Genomic DNA, 17,559 nt, shown 5'->3' with positions numbered 1-17,559 from the left:
GCAGCTCCTTTACATTAAAGTCCCACCGAAGCATGGCAGATGACCTCCAGAAAGGCACACAGATGTAGTCTGCACTTACTTAACTTTCCACATCTCCTAGATGTCCTAGCACCCACCCACTACCCAAGACTTTATGCCACTGGGGGCGATTACATGCACTGGAGGAGGGGGGGTACAGGAGGGAAAGGCTGGGACATTGCTGTGATCAAAGGTGAGGGTCTAAGGATCATCCTAAGGGACTGCTTCCAGAAGAAATGTAAACAGGCTTCGTCTTGTAAGGATTGCTTGTGGGTGATCACAGCGGCTGTACTTTAGAAATGATGATGGTCATGCTAGTGGCCAGAGGACAGAGATCCACAACATACATGTTCTTGTGTTTTATCTGAAATGGAGGAGAGAGAGAGAGAGGGGGGGGGGGGAGAAAAGAGAAGAGAGAAGAAAGGAGAGAGGAGAGAAGAGAGAAGAGAGAACCTTTGCAGGTAGGCTAAGCTTGTACAGAATTCTACCCTAACTTAGAAGGCAGATAACTTCTGCCTATGTTTTCACTCTATTTTCATAGGTCCAGTTCTGGAATGGGACCATGAAATAAAGATGCAATTGCATATCAATAAAAATCATGTTAGTTTGGTGTGCTGGTAACTTAACTAAACGTACGATTTTGAACATGAAGATTTGCAAATATATTTTCTAGAGCTTATTATTGCAGTGAAAAGGAGATAGTGGTATTTTATTTTACTGAAAGATTAAGAAATACTATGAGCTAGTTAAACTGCAAAGGTCCCCCCCTACATCATCATATCTCCATTAGTCTAAAACTTAGTTTTAAGTGCAATTTAGGATCTAAAAGGCTTTTAATTCTAGGCAAGTACCACAACGATCCCACTCATATGGAGAATACAAAAAAAAAATGGTAGAGAAATTGAGAATAGACTCATAATTACCAGAAGCTGAAGAGAGTAGAGATGGAGAGAGTTAAGGGTAAAGATTAAGAGAGTAAATTGGCAGGGAGAGATAGAAAAGTCAGTCAATGCATTTTAAGTACATGGATAGGAGTATGGCATTCCAATGTGCTGTTGCAGTAGAGCGACAATTGGTAGCAATAATGTATAGAGCATTTAAACCACTGAAAGGAGTATGAAGACTTTCAACTGTAAATGAATGACAAAGACTTGAGAAGATAACCAGGCTTAACATGTTTTAACCAATATGCACTGTATACCTCATTGAAGCATACACAGCTCCACTAATACAATCATTATTATTATAACTACTAATGTATACGGGTGTTTTGTATGCATGTATGTAAACACCTGGTGACACCAGAGGCCATAAGAAAGTGCTGGTAATTGAACTTGGCTCTTTACCATTGAGACATCTCTCCAGCCCCAATATAATTATCTTTCACTTAAAAGATTTTGTAAAAAAATTTTCAGGGGCTGGGAGATGGCCCAGTCAGTAAAGTGCTTGCTGCATAAACGTGAGGACCTGAGATCAATCCCCAGCATCCCTGGAAAGCAACAGAACATTCTAGAGCACACCTGAAATCCCAGCACTGGGGAGGCAGAGAAAAGAGGATCTGATACACTGGGTTTGCTAGCCATTCAGTGTAGCCGAATCACCAGGTTAAATGAATGACATTGTTTCAAAAAATAAGCTAGAGTGTGTTTAGAAAGGCACCTGATGTTTACCTCTGTCCTCCGTGTGCAGATGTATGTACTTGTACACATATGTGTACATACTTACAGGTAAAGTAACAATAATAATAATAAAATAAAATAATAATAATAATAATAATAATAATAATAATAATAATAATAATAATAATAATAATAATTCTAGCCAGGTATGGTCATACTCAGCTGTTCTGCACTTGGGAAATAGAAGCAGGAAGATCAGGAGTACATGGTCATCACTGACATAGTGAGTTCAAGGTCAGCCTGGGCTACATGATACCCTGACTCAAAAAAACAAGAATAAAACAAATGAGAATTTGTAATTCTCAGGTTATACATGTAAACAATATAATGCTGTTTTACTGTTCGCTATAAACTAAAATGAAGACTGTGTTATTGGTTGGCTCCCAAGGTCAGTGTGCTGGGAGTTTAGTTGAGAAAGTAGTACACTGGGAGGAGAAGCCATCAGGAGAGATTGGTGCTCTCTCCTGGGAATGAGCTCGCGTTGTTGGACCTGGATTGGCTATGCTGAGAACACATCATAGTGAAGTCTGTTTGGCTTCCTTGGCTTACTCTCTTGCAGAGACTATAGAAGAACTCTGATTATTGGCTTGTTCCTTATGGCTTGCTCAGCTTGGATTTTTATACAACTCAGTACCCTACTCCCAGGGCTGAGTACTCCCATAAAATTATTAACCAGGAAAATGCCCCTACAGACTTGTCTATAAACCAACATGATAGAGGCATTTTCTCAGTGAGGTTCCCTCTTTTCGGTTGACTTTAGCTTACATCAAGTCAACAACAACTACAACAAAACCTAATCAGCACACAGGCCATCAACATCTGTAGGTTTGGGATCATTATCAAGAACATACAAAATTTTATTCAGTTTTTTAAAATTAGATGCATTCAAGTATGAGGCTCAGAAAACCTTGTGGACCTCTTGTCCACAAGGTTGGAGCCTCAGTATTCCTGTGACATTAGACAGCCCACCTCAAAGTGTTCGTCTAGTCAAATATTACATAATACTGAGTTGGTAGAATGTAAGTCACTGAACTGTGAAAGCATTTCATACATGGAGACAGAGAGAGGGCAGAGAAAGAGAGTGAGAGAGGTGAGGGGGGTGGAGTCTCAGCCAGCAGCCAGGCACTCCAGTACAAGCTGAATTGCCCTTGGGACAATGACTACCTGTTTCTGAATTTACTCATGCAATCATGCAGCCAATGGAAATATATCAAAATTAATATTAAGCCCCCAATGCTACTGATTCATTCTCATATTCCCTCTTAAAGGCACTATTTTATTGTTTACTTTAAACAGGTGTAAATCTTAGAATGTATTCTAAAAAATCACATAGGCATATTTCCCAGGAGAATCATGACTTGTTTGTGTGGGAAAGGCCACAGAGGAGTTTATTAGCAACAAGATTGTGCCTGCTCATCAGAAAGGCAGTCTTTTTTAACTGAGTGCATATTCTAATCCTCCTGCATGAATTACATGGATAAGATCTTTGAAGTATTGTTAGAGTCAATCTTGACTAAATTGAACCTGACAGTGCCCTTTTATCTAGGTCCAATGTGCTTAGACTGGGCAGCACATATAGAACCATAGAGAGTCCTGCTTTCAAATATCACTCAGTGGGTGCACTCAGTGCTTAATGAAGCCGATCAGAGCAGCAAAAAGCACATGAGTGAAAGTTGCTTCTATATCTATAGTATAACGTTTGCTTTGTGTGTTTGTCTATATGTGTGTGTGGTTGGGGGTAAGTAAGCTTCATTTTGCCACATTATATTTATGAAAGCTTGACAGTCGTGTCTTGTGTCTGTATCTTGTGTACATGTGTGCTTTTCATGTGAACATGCCTGTGTGCATGTGAGTTTATGTGTAAGACACCCATTGTCACTAGTGGGTGTCTTCCCTAGTCACTTTTCACTATATTTTTGGAGAAAAAATCTCTCATTAAATCTGGAGCTTTTGATTTGGCTATATTGGCTGGGGGCTTGTGATTTGGCTATATTGGCTGGCCAAGGAAGCTCTAGCAATACAGCTGGCTCTGTGTCACCTCACTCCCAGCACTGGGAATATATACATGCACTACCATGCCCAACTTTTTATGAGTTCAGATCTTGGGATCTTAACTCAGGTCCCTGTGCTTGCATGGCAAACATCTTACCAACTGAGCTACCTCCTCAGCATCTGTAATTTTGCAAGTGCATGTTGCATATCTATAAGGCTAGGCTGTTTGTACTCTGTGTAAACCCAGTAGGTTTCATAACTGTGGGCTACCATTTGAGAAGTACCTATTTGGTCATACAGAATATAACATTACCATAAAAAAATTAATTGAGATGTCAAGGATTCATTGCCAGTGGGTTAAGAGGGAGTAGAAATATTAAGATGTGGGCCCAGTGGAAGTAATTGGTTATAAGGAGCTTCACTTTCACAAGGCAGTAACTTAATTTCAGGAGTCCCAGCTTTCCTTACAAGATAAATACAGATTGTTGTAAGCAAATTTGGCATTTTCAACTCACTCTCTTCTTTCCTCTCTCTTGCTTCTCTTTCCTGGTCCTTCCGTGCCCTTCCACTATGTAAGTAGGTCAGTAAGTAGGCCCTTTCTAAATAACTACATTGTGTCGTTTGATCTTTCCACCAACTACAACTGTGAGGCATAAAGACCTCTTTTCCCTATAGAGCACGCCATCTCAGAGATGGAGAGGGGACTCCTTGAATAAGAATACTTGCTGCTCTTGCAGAGGACCTGACCTTCGTTTGCAGCATCCATGCCCAGCAGCTCAAATCATCTATAATTCCAGCTCCAGGGAATCTAGTGACCTCTTCTGATATCTGTACAACACACACACACACACACACACACACACACACACACACACACACACACACACAAATGAAATACATGGTCTAGATATTTTGGCTGACTGACTGAGAGAGGAGTGTGTGAGAGAGAATACTCCTTTCCTACATGAGATAGCTTCATCAAACCCTTTCTCTCACACTTGCAGATCTATGTTGAATGCGTAAAAAGATTTTAAGAGCCAGGTGGGATGTGTGACCCCATGGACATAGTACTTTCCAGACATAACATATATACATATATAAATCCACAGAAAATAGCAGCAAGAACAAGGCCTATATAGGTTCAGGCTAGACAGATTTCCAGCATTAAAAGGGGAAGTAATATGGGATCCCACTGTTAAACAAGAATGTATCTGAAACTGACACCCACTAGCAGATGAAAAATTAGTTTTCTACAATAACGTTTCAGACAGACCCAAAGCACAGAAATAGTTGGCTGGCACAAAGCAAACTCAAAGGTATCTCACTTTGCTTTATTTTTTTTGGGGGTATGTTTTGTCTTATTGATCATTTATTTATTTTGATTTTCACTTCTGCAGGAGAGTTTGTCTGTTTGTTGAAAGAAAGAAAAATCATAAATTTAGGTGGGTAGGGAGGTGTGGAGAACCTGAGAGGAGTTGGGGGAAGAGAAAAAATATGATCATATTTTTATTTTTCTTTTTAAAACATTTTTATATTTACATATACATTTATATTATTACACATATATACAATAAACTACCTATTGCAAGAAGAATGATGACACACTCAGGAATTATATAAGTGTTACATTCTTAGTGTTTTGGCTATTTGTATTCGACAGCCTTGAAGAAAGCATCTTTCTCCCTATCTTGGTGCATCTGAAATTCTGAATGTAAATCAATCTCCATCACATCTTGTCATTATCAACTTAAAAACATCTATTTAGACCTAAAAACATCTTAACCCCTAAACAACTAAGCTTCATTATGAAGCTAAACTACCTGGTCTTGAACTCCATCAGAGACTTGAGGAGGAATACACTTGATGACCTAAGTATGCCGGGAGTGCAGGGTAGTAGCTTTCCAAATGAGAAGGTGCTGAGACAGTTTTCTACCTGAATAGTCACCCAAAACACTCTATTTTGTTAGAGCATCTTCTTCAGCCTTCTGGCCCAATATATCTGACAGACATATTTGTGAGTCAGGAACTATTGAGGATTTGTTTACGCTGTCTTGGCAGAGTTTAATGGTCGACTCTGCCTGCATCCAAGCTTGCCCTTTTTTAGGCAGAATTCTTTCTGTGGTAGAAATGAAGATATTTTGCTCAATGGCTTGTTTGCCACATTGGAAGCCATCTCCAGAAGGAGGTTCTTTGATGCTCATCATCCTCTTTGAGTTAGGCTAGGTATTGCCAGGAGTTAACCTGTCTCATTGTCAGTGAATCTTTAAAATAATAAAAACATTTAAATGCCATATTCTGCATTTCTCTGAGGTTTTTGAAGACCTTATCTAACTACCCTACCTTATCTTTCTATAGAATCATATCTATCTGTGGCACCTATGATGTCTATTCTTGTGATACAGTAGACCAGCAATTCACATGACCATGATCTCATCAGCTAATAATCAACTTGTATAACTTATGTATCCTAAACAGCCTGCAATAGCATTTTCAAAGTATTGGAAGTAAACCTTGTATTATAATTGAGTTATATGGGTACAATACCTCATATTAGAGTAGAAATATATATATATATAGTGTGTGTGTGTACGAGTGAAAAATAAACTTAAATTTGAATTCTATAGAATTGTATCTAAAATTAAATTTATTTTGCATCTATATAAAAAATTCTATACCAGTGAGTTAAAAATAACCTTGTGAGTGACAATTGAGGCATTAAATTGAGGAGATTCACTAATCTACTTTTTGGTCTATATTCCCTGTATATTTCTGTATTCCCCCTTCTTTCTTTTCAACCCCTATCTCCAAACCTAAGAATGTAAGATAAGGGAAAAAAGAGACATCATTCAGTCTAACTTTGTTTTCTTTCTCAATAAGACCAATAATAACTTGTAATCAACTCCCATAGATAATAACCCTCTATAGGCCAAGAAAGCAACCAAAAACCTACCCAACCCCCTTAAAGGAAATGGGGCATCATTCTCTTAAGGTTTCTTCCAGCTGATTACAGACGAATACTACCTAGTAGGGGCCCAAATAAAATTGGGGAAATGGTTAAACAAGCTAAGAAAGAATTTGTGGTCCAGTTTCTAACTGTTGAGAAGTTCCAGACTTAATTAGAGTCCTGTGTGGGACAGTCTGGAATGCTGGACCAATTGGGATTGGAAGCTTTCTTTGAAAGTGTCCTTGGAGCTCTCTTGTCTGATGAGGAACAGCAATTGAAGCACTTGGTGCTGGAACATGAAGGATACAGGATGTCAGTGTCCAGCATGCTGAGAGAATGCATCCTTTCAGGTCTGATCCAGTGTCAGTGTCTGGTTCTTTTGTTCTGAAAGCATATAATTTCTCACAAGCATTATATAGTCTTAAAATTATAAGTGTATAAGGTATGCATCATGCCCAGAACAGTTAAGGCTGGTTTCTGCTCTTTGTATGATCAGAAAAAGACATCTGTCAATCTTCATTCATGCCATATGAAAGATAGCATCTAATAGTAACTCATAGGGTTTCTTTAGCCAACAAGAAGCATTGTCTATGGCTAGACGTTCATGTCTCAGCCAGTCTCAGAGTTATTCCCATATGGTGGGATTAGCAATATAAATTGCCTGCTTGCTCTGAAGTTTAAATTCTTCACATCCTGATTGTATCCCCCTCCCCCACTCATCTCTTCTCCTTCCCTCCTTCAGTACTCAGAAAAGGGAGCCCTCTTCCCCTGACATCTGACCTCGACCTATCAAGCCTCATTTGTACTACCTGCAACCTCCTCCTCTGTAGCCTGGCAAGGCCATCTTGCCAGGGGGAAGTGATTTAAGTTTGGTAACCAGAGTGCATGTCCGAAGTAGTCCGTAGTCTCCACATGTGGGATCCACAAGGAGACTGTACTACATGTAAGCAGAACGTCTAGATCCACATCGTGCATGGTCCTTGGTTGATGTTTCAGTCTCTCTGTTGTAGTGTAGTTATCCTGTATTGTGTGGCTAATGTCCGATTATGAGTGAGTTTATACCATGCATGTCTTTCTGAGTCTGGTTACCTCACTCAGCATGACCTTTTCCAGTTCCATCCATTTGCCTGCAAATTTCAAGATATCCTTGTTTTTAATAGCTGAATTGAATTCCACTGTGTAAATGTACCACAGTTTCTTTATCTATTCTTTGGTGGAGGGACATCTAGGTTGTTCTAGATTCTGGCTATTACAAATAAAGCTGCTATGAACATAGTTGAGCAAGCGTCCTTGTTGTATGGTGGAGCATCTTTTGGGTATATTCCCAGGAGTGATGTGGCTGGGTCCTGGGGTAGAGTTATTCCCAATTTCCTGAGAAAGCACCTGATTGATTTCCAAAGTGGTTGTACAAGTTTACATTCCCAGCAGCAATGGAGTAGTATTCCCCTTTCTCCACATCCTCACCAGCATGTGCTGTCACCTGAATTTTAAATCTTAGCCATGCAGCTAGGTCATTTTGAGTTGCATTTCCTTGATAACTAGGGATGTTGAGCATTTCTTTGTTTCTCAGCCATTCGCTGTTCCTCTGTTGAGGGTTCTCTGTTTAGCTCTATGTCCCATTTTTAAAATTGGATTATTTGGTTTGGTGGTGTTTAATTTCTTGAGATCTTTATATATTTTGGACATTGGCCCTTTGTTAGATGTAGGGTTGATGAAGATCTTTTCCCAGTCTGTAGGCTGTCATTTTGTTCTGTTGACAGTGTCCTTCACCTTACAGAACCTTTTCAGGTTATAAGGTCCCATCTATTAATGGTTGATCTTAGGGCCTGAGCTGTTTGTGTTATGTTCAGGAAATTGTCACCTGTGCCTCCTGTGTCCTGTTCTTCTAACAGATTTAGTGTGTCTGGTTTTATGTTGAGGTCTTTAATCCATTTGGACTTCAGTTTTGTCAGGATGCTAGATATGAATCTATTTTCATTTTTCTATATGCAGCCATTCAGTTAGACCAGCACCATTTTGAAGATGCTGTCTTTTTTTCCATTTTATGGATTTGGCTTCTTTGTCAAAAATCCAGTGTCCATAGGTATGTGAATTTATTTCTGGGTCTTTGATTCGGTTTCATTGATCAACCAGCCTATTTCTATACCAGTATCATGCTGTTTTTGTTACGGTTGCTCTATAGTACAGCTTGAGATCCAGATGGAGACTCCTCCAGAAGATCTTTTATTGTACACAATCATTTTAGTTATTCTTGTTTTCTTTCCATTTGGTAAAGAATTGTGAGGGTACTTTGATGGGAATTGCATTGAATCTATAGATTGCTTTTGGTAAGATGGCCATTTTTACTATGTTGATTCTCCTGATCCATGAGCATGGGAGATCTTTCCATCTTCTGAAATCTTCTTCAAATTCTTTCTTCAGAGATTTGAAGTTTTTTTCATACAAATCTTTCACTCTCTTGGTTGAAGCTACACCAAATACTTTATATTATTTGTGTCTCTTGTGAAGGGTGTAGTTTCCCTAACTTTTTCATCAGCCTGTCTGTTACTTGTATACAGGAGGGCTACTGATTTGTTGTTGTTGTTGTTGACTTTGTATCCAGCCACTTTGCTTAAGGTGTTTGTCAGCTGTAGGAGTTCCTGGATAGAATTTTTTGGGTCACTTATTTATAGTATCATATCACCTGTGAAGAGTGATTGTTTGACGTCTTCTTTTCTAATTTGTATCCCCTTGCTCTCCTTTAGTTGTCTTATTGCTCAAGCTAGAGCTTCGAGTACTATATTGAAGAGATACAGAGAGAGTGGACAGCCTTGCCTTGCCCCTGATTTTGGTGGAATTGATTTAAGTTTTTCACCATTTAGTTTGATATTGCCTATAGGCTTGCTGTATATTGCCTTTATTATGTTTAGGTATGTGCCTTGTATTCCTACTCTCTCCATGATGAGAGAATGGGTGTTGGATTTTTGCCGAATGCTTTTTTTGGCATCTAAGGAGATGATCATGTTTTTTTTTCTTTAGTTTGTTGATATGATGAATTACATAGATGGATTTCCATATATTGAACCACCCTTGCATGCCTGGCATGAAGCCTGCTCACTCATGGTGAATGATAGTTTTGATGTGTTCTTGAATCCGGTTTGTGAGTATTTTATTGAGTATTTTCACATCAATTTTCATAAGAGAACTTGGTCTGAAATTCTCTTTCTTTGTTGAGTCTTTCTGTGGTTCAGGTACCAACGTGACTGTGGCCTCATAGAATGAGTTTAATAATCTTCCTTCTGTTTCTATTTTACGGAATAGTTTGAAGAGAATTGCTTTTAGCTCTTCTCTGAAGGTCTGGTCGAATTCTGTGCTGAGTCCATCTGGTCCTGGGCTTTTTTTGTTGGGAGATTTTTGATGATAGCCTCTTTGATGAGGATGTAGTGATCTTCTCCATCTCTGTTGATTAGTTTTGGTTGAAAGTCTATTTTATCAGATACTAGAATGGCTACTCTGGTTTACTTCTGGGGTCAGTTTTCTTGGAATACTGTTTTCCAACCCTTTACTCTGAGGTAGTATGTATCTTTTTTGCTGAGATGTGTTTCTTGTATGAAGCAGACTGATGGATCTTGTTTTTGCATCCATTCTGTCAGCCTGTGTCTTTTAATTGGGGAGTTGAGGCCATTGATGTTAATAGATATTAATGACCAGTGGTTGTTAGTTCCTTTTGTTTTGATGTTGGTGCTGATAGAGTGTGTGTGTTTCTGTGTTTTGGATTTGTGGATGTGGAGTTACTTATTTCCTGTGTTTTATTGTGTGTAGTTAGCCTTCTTGAGTTAGAGTTTTCCTTCTAGTACCTTCTGTAGGGCTGGATTTGTGGTTAGGTACGGATTAAACTTGGTTTTGTCATGGAATATCTTATTTTCTCCATCTATGGAGATTGAAAGTTTTGCTGGGTACAGTAGTCTGTGCTGGCATCTGTGGTCTCTTAATGTTTGCATGACTTCTGTCTATACCCTTCTAGCTTTCATAGCCTCTGTTGAGAAGTCAGATGTAATTCTAATGGGTTTGCCTTTATATGTGACTTGACCTTTTTCTCTTGCAGCTTTTAATATTCTTTCTTTGTTCTGTACATTTAATGATTTGATTATTATGGTGCAGGGGAATTTTCTTTTTTGGTCAAATCTATTTGGAATTCTGTAGGCTTCTTGTATGTTTATGGGCATTTCTTTCTTTAGGCTGGGGAAGTGTTCTATGATTTTGTTGAAAATGTTTTCTGGCCCTTGGAGCTTGGAGTCTTCTACTTCTTCTATTCTTATTATTCTTAGATTTGATCTTTTTATAGTGTCCTAGATTTCTTGGGTGTTTTGTTTCAGGAACATTTTAGTTTTATCATTTTCTTTAATTGATGTATCAATAATTTCGATTGTATCTTCCATATTTGAGATTCTGTCTTCCATCTCTTGTATTCGGTTGGTATGGCTTGTGTCTGTCATTCCTGTTCTCTTCCCTATGTTTTCCAACTCTAATATTGCCTCAGCTTGTATTTTCTTTGTTGCTTCTAATTCCCTCTTTAGGTCTTGCATAGTCTTATTCATTTCTTTCTCCTGTTTGATTGAATTTTCCTGTAATTCTTTATAGGATTCATTAAATTCCTTCATCTGTTTGAGTGTACTTTCCAGTGTTTCTTTGAGTGATTTATTTCCTCTTTCAAAGCTTCTATCACTTTCATCACCTCAGATTTAAAGTCTTCTCCTTGCACTTCATGAGTGTTCATATCTCCAGGGCTTGCTGTGTTAGGATCACTGGTTTCCAGTGTTATTATATGGCTCTGAGTTTTGTTGTTAGTCTTCTCACGCTATCCTCGAGGCATCTGGTTGTCTCTGGTGTTAGTATGGCCTAGATGTTCCTCCAATGAGGTTGCTGTCTGTGTCCAACATTGTCCAGGCAGGTTGAGAGCAAGTAAAGAGGGCTCCAATCCTAAGATTGTTTTCTAGGGCTCCCCAGAGGCCTCCTTAGAATGTTGGACCATGGGTGTTAGATCCTGCACTCAGCTCAGCTCAGCTGGGTTCCTTGAATGTGTCCCAGTTGGGTCTGGCAGGAGAGGAGTGGACTGATAGATTTCTGAACCCAAAGTTGTTCAGGTGCCCTACAGTCCTTTTCAAGATGGCAGGGCTCTATCGGCTGTGTTCCAGATGGGCTGGCCAGGTTAGTAAGCCTCTAGCCGAGGCGGAGAGATTGGAACTCAAAGCTGTCCACAAAACAGCAGCTAATATGGCATATGGCCAGCACAGACCTCTGCTCTGTGACCTATGTGGATCAGGCCAATAGGCTGTAGGTGGGTTGGGTGAGATCAGGGCCAGAAGCTGACAGCAGGATTGCAGCTAATGAGGATTGCGGCCTGAGCAGATCTCTTTCCAGCCTGTTTGTTTTATGTCTTAGCTCAGTCAGAGTATGCTTCCGGGGGGAGGGGGGGCTGACAGAGACTGACCCAGGCCCTAAGTTGCTCAGAGGATAGCAGCTAATGCAGATTGCGCCCTGTGCTCTCTGTTCTGCCTGTTTTCTTTGTGTCTTATTTTGTGTGAGCAGTATGCTTCAGGCAGGCGGGTGCATACAGACCAAAAAGTTGTTTTTAAGATGGTGGCTGAGGCAGGATTGTGGCCAGAGCCTGGATTCAGCTCTGTCTTCCACAGGCCCTCTTGTGATGGCAGGGATGCTCTGTGACTCAGCTAGGCTAGGCCAGCATGCAGCTGGGGTGTTGAGAGGGATCAGAGCTCAAAGTTGTTTGGGCACCCCATACTCTTTCTCCGGAGACCGCTAATGTGGATTGTGTCTGGTGCTGCGATTCAGCTCTGTCCGCCTGCAACTTCCTGTCTTGGATCTGGCGAGCAGTCGACAGGCGGTGAGAGCCCAAACTTGCACAGATAACCCACAGTCCTTCTCAAGAAGGCCATTAATGTAGGCTGTTTCTCGGGATTTTTCTGTAGGTTGGCTGGGAGGCCAGGGATCGGACCCACCTGTGCCCCACACAGTGTGGATCCCTCTCACCTGGGAATCAGCATAACTGGTGTTTCATAGCTCTCAGTTTGGTCTTTAGGTCACTGTGCAGTTCTGGTTTTCCTGCTAACCAGACACAGTGTGAGATTGGTGCCACCATCTTTCATCGAGTCCCTGATCATATTTTTCATATGTTTTTTTTTCAATTCAAAATGACAAATTAAGCTATGTGTGGTGGCATATGCCTGTAATCCCAGCACTTGGAGAGGCAGAGGAAAGTGGATCTATGTGAGTTTGAGACCAGCTTTGACTACAAAGTGAGTCCAAGAAAGCAAAGACTATACAGAGAAACCCTGCAGTGGGAGTTTCTTTAAAGATTCAGTTGTGCATGTGAATGTGTTTTTTTGTTTTGGTCCCAACTATGGGATGTCGGAGTATTTTTCCCACTCCTGAAGACAGTCTCATGGCCTTTGGTAGCAGAAAACAGACCTGTAACAGAGTACATGTTTTGCTGAAAACTGTCTTGTGAGAGGGCATGTGATGTTTTGCTGGAAGTTGTCTCGAGCAAGGAATATGGGTTTTGACACGTGCAGAAAAACATCTTGGGTGGATTCTTTTTATCAACAGAAGGCCCAGAGAGAGACAACACTTTTGCACTGCTATGCAGTGCAATGGTTTACATCGTTTTGCTAGTCGTTGGTTTTCTACACTTCACTTTGCAGAGATAAATGCTGCAAAAAACTCATGCTGGCTGAGTGCACTGACTCATGTTGATTTGGTGGAGTTGTGCTGGGTCATGCTGCTGCTACTGATTCGTGTTGCTATTTGCTGTTTGCTATTTGACAGGACTGCTGGTATCCTAACAATGCAGAGTAGAACTGCCCTAAGGAACTACATCTAAAAAGGTCCACATTCCATGCCCCTATTAATCTTCTTTTCTCTAGCCTACCTCTTCTTGGTGGACTGAAAGGAAGGTAGAAGCATTAAAGAACCCTAAAGTATGTTTTTGTAAAAAAAAAAAAAAAAAAAATGTGAGCCTAAAAAACCCTTTAAAAAAACAGAAGGAGGAGGAGACAAATTGTGACTGTCAGAAATGAAAAAAAAAAAAATCAATATAATTGAGTTGCTAGTGTTCTTCTGTTTAGAGGCCTTAAGACATTCTAAATGCCAAGTGCAAAGCAAAATATCAAGGTTGTAAAATTTAATGCAGAAAATGTAAAAATCTTTTGATATGCATTTGACTACTTTGTGTGTTCTCTGTTGTACTAAAGCATGTTATATATCACTCAGCATCCACACATAAAATAATATGCTTCTGAGATACCCACCCATTGCAAACTACATGGTGTAGCTGTCGTGTTTGGACTGGAAGTCACTAAGTAGAGACTGAAAATATATAGCCCAGAGTTTGGGAGTTAGTTCCCTGGCTGTGGGACCCCAGTGAAGGATGAAGATTTTGGCAACTTGAATATTTCTGATTCAAGAAAGGCTCAAAGACCCAGGACGTAGCACTCAGGATGTAAGTTGCTTGGCAAGTGTTTTGTATTTCTGGGAATGACAGTGCTGTACTCTGGGAAGCTGGTAGCAACATTGTCTTTTCTATGGGACACTATCACTGCATAATCTTACAGCCACTCATCAAACAATTGAATGAGGTCAGGAAGAAGTTGCAAAGGCACTGATAAGCACTGCTGGAAACTCCATGGTGGTACAGGTAGGTTTTCATGAATAAGCGCTTGTCCAGTGTGACAAATGCCACACCTTCTGTGAATACACACAGGATATAGGTCACATCCTGCATTCAAGGACCAAAAGAAAGCTTCTGATGCCACCCTGGTGAGAATGCCCACTGAGCCAGCATTTCAATTAAAGTTTCCCCAGGATTCCTCTCTGCCCCTGACTTCCTGGTGTGAGATTTCGATAGGAAGGACTGCCAACGGAGCAGACGGAATTGAAATAATCCCGTTCTGTATGTGACATCAGAGTAAAAAGGGGAGGTGGTCTGGAAATGAGAGAGGCAAAACCAAACACATGTGTGCAGGACCCCTGAGATTAGCCTTTACTGAGGTTACAGAAATAGCATGAAGCTGTAAACTTGCTGAAAGGGAAGAACATTAGTTATGTACTAGGGCTATAATCTTATTGAATGCTGAGGTTTTTTTTTTTTTTATCCCGAAACATTAAGTATCTTTAGAACTTTGTGTCAGTGAATTCTGAAACACACAATGCTGCATAAGCCAAGATGGTACATAGTAAGACAGGGATAATTTATGAAGATTGGGTATCACTTTTGAAATTAAAAAAAAACTGTTGCTATTCTACCTCAAGTGCTTGAAAAACTGCTTTCTTATTTATCATCTGAGGTGGAAACACTAGAGTTTTTGTTCTTACGTGAGTATAGATACCGATAGAAACTCCCAAGTAACACAAACAAAATTAGTAGACTACTAACAAAAACCCAAGGAAAAATCATTATTTCTGTACTTTCCTTGGTTTTCTCGTCTATATGAGGTGTATGAGGGCCACTGTCCAGACTCCCTCCAGAGCCACTCTCCAGGCAATGTGGAGGTTCCCACCCAAGGTTGCAGTGGCAGTGGTGTAAATTGTTGCACACGCCGTTCATATTGCAAGTCTCTGATGAACAATTGCTTGCCAACATTGAATTGTTCACACACTTCTTATTAATGCACATATGCTCTGGACCACAGCCTGTGCCATCTTTCACAGAACCAATGTCAGGTATTGTCATCCCAAAATGGTAGTCAGTCCCCCAACAGGTGACACCATTGAAGTGGGTCCAGTGTACAGTGGAATGCTGTTCCAGAAAGGGAATAGCTGTTACGTCCTCACACTGAACTCTCCCACAGAGGATGTCTGAGTCATTACACCTTAAGTATGTACTTTTGGATATACCACAGTTGCCAGAACGGTCACCTTTGGTGTTGACTTCTCGGTAGCATGCCTGAGCCGCACTCCTGGCCTTTTTGCCAAAGATTTGTCGACACTGTTCATCTCGGCTAGTGCATCTGTTTCCATAGCAGTAGCCATCATCTTTACAGGGGCTCCCATCAAGCATATAGACATCATCAGGACACTCATATGATTGCCCATTGCACCATTCTGGAAGGTCACACTCATTATTCTCTTTTCTACATACTGTGCCCGCTGGCATGATCTGGCAATTTTTGCAACAAAGCCCAACAGCACAAGCAGCCCCTTTTCTGAGTATGCACCCATAATGACAACATGGATCTCTTCTACATGTGTACAAAGATCCACAATCACACTGCTCTCCATCATCAACCACACCATTCCCACAGTGCTTGACTTTGTGTTGGCTTATTGGCTTCTTTTCCTTGCGCAAGCAGTTGGTAGTAGCATATTTTGCCCAATACGCAGCATAACTGCAGTTACTGAACTTCGTGGCGCCCCCAGCTATTGCATCCATTAAACATCTTTCTCTTCCACATTTACATGGGAGTTCATCATGAATCATACCCAAATTATGACCCATCTCATGGGCAACAATAGCTGCAAAGTTAAAAAGATCATCTCCCATGAGACGATCAACTGCACAATTATAAGATGTCACACAGACATATCCAACAAAAGCTAAACCAAGGTAGATACCAAAATCATGGTTCACAAAAAGATGGGCAATATCATTTTGAACACGGTTATTAAGGTTCACAGTCTTCCAAGAACAAAAATCATCTAGGAGCTTATACATGCTATCCACTTTCACTTGGTTTTCTTCATTCCACATCTCAACTCCTTGTAAAACTACCTCAACATCCAGTGCAAGATAAATCTCATTTATTACATAAACAATGATGTATATCTCCAATAACACATTTGAAATATTATGGTTTTTATAACGAATTCGCTCATGGTCAACAACCAATGCCAGGTCAACAAAACGCTTATGGGTCCACCATGCCTGATAGTGGCTTTGCATCAAGGTCGGTTTGTGATTATCTTGAAGGTTCACTTGTCGTCGTAGTTCTTCTACTGTTAATGCACATTTCATGGGACTTAATTTTGTCTCCTCACTGTCTATCTTGTGAACCAAATGTTCAAACGTGGAAGAAAGGTTCTTGGGCTGGATTTCATATACTGTGCCATTTATCTGTAATATCCCTTGAAAGCCCCCAAAACAGGTGGTGAGAGCAACCATGGACTCTGGGTCTCCATCAATATAGCCATGGTAGTAGCAATTCTTGTGGACAAAAGGCTGGTCCTTGTATAGAGCTCCTTGGTCAGTGTAAGTGAACACAGAGAGATGTCTGGATACCAAGACCTTCTTGGCCTTCATGTAGATAAAGTGTCTCTGGCCCCCAAAGTGCAGGCTATAGGTCAGCCATCCCATAGTCCACATTGTTCTGTTGCCTGGGACCTGTAAGGGTATCACTACTTCTGAGAGGCTAGTGTGTTGAGCATACACAGTTAAGGGCCATGTTGAAAGAATGATCAAGATCTCCAGCCAGAGGTACAGATGACTCATCTTCGTGTGCACTACAGCTTCTCCCATAGCCACCACCATGTCCTATGAGACAGCAAAGGAGGATACCCTTTGTCTTGGTTGCATACAGTGCTGATTCTTAATGGAGTATCTTCTGGATGAGTTGATACATTAGAACAGCAAGACTAAAATGGAATAGGGATAAAAAAGATAGACATTGAAGTCGCTTAGTTTTGGGCAGGCAGAAGTAGGAGAGAAAGAGCAAGGTATGAACTTAAATTACTTAAGTATTGGTCTAAGGCATGACTCCACAGAGTGCATTTGATTTGCTATTTAATATTGTTTGGGTATAATCAAGAGTTATAATTTGCCAATGTTGATGCTTTCTGGACCTAGACAAAGAACTCATGGATTTAACATGGTTTCTTTTTTAGTATATGAGTTCACATACCTACAATAAATATTTAAAGCAAAAGATATCAATAGAC

The 17,559-nt window shown here is 40.3% G+C and overlaps 1 protein-coding gene across 1 annotated transcript; it reads right to left on the bottom strand.

Moving 5' to 3' along the window:
- Window positions 1–12,429: 12,429 nt before the first annotated feature.
- LOC127209844 (disintegrin and metalloproteinase domain-containing protein 25-like) lies at window positions 12,430–17,197 on the bottom strand. Its single transcript, XM_051169478.1, is given in 2 exon segments — window positions 12,430–12,660; window positions 15,062–17,197. Coding segments are annotated over 2 exon segments (2,367 nt in total).
- Between the last annotated feature and the right edge of the window lie 362 nt (window positions 17,198–17,559).

This window comes from Acomys russatus, chromosome 27 (genome assembly GCF_903995435.1).
Source record: "Acomys russatus chromosome 27, mAcoRus1.1, whole genome shotgun sequence".
In the NCBI taxonomy this organism is placed as follows: Eukaryota; Metazoa; Chordata; class Mammalia; order Rodentia; family Muridae; genus Acomys; species Acomys russatus.
Note: the sequence above shows the minus strand (reverse complement) of the source record. Positions and strands in the feature narration are given on the sequence as shown.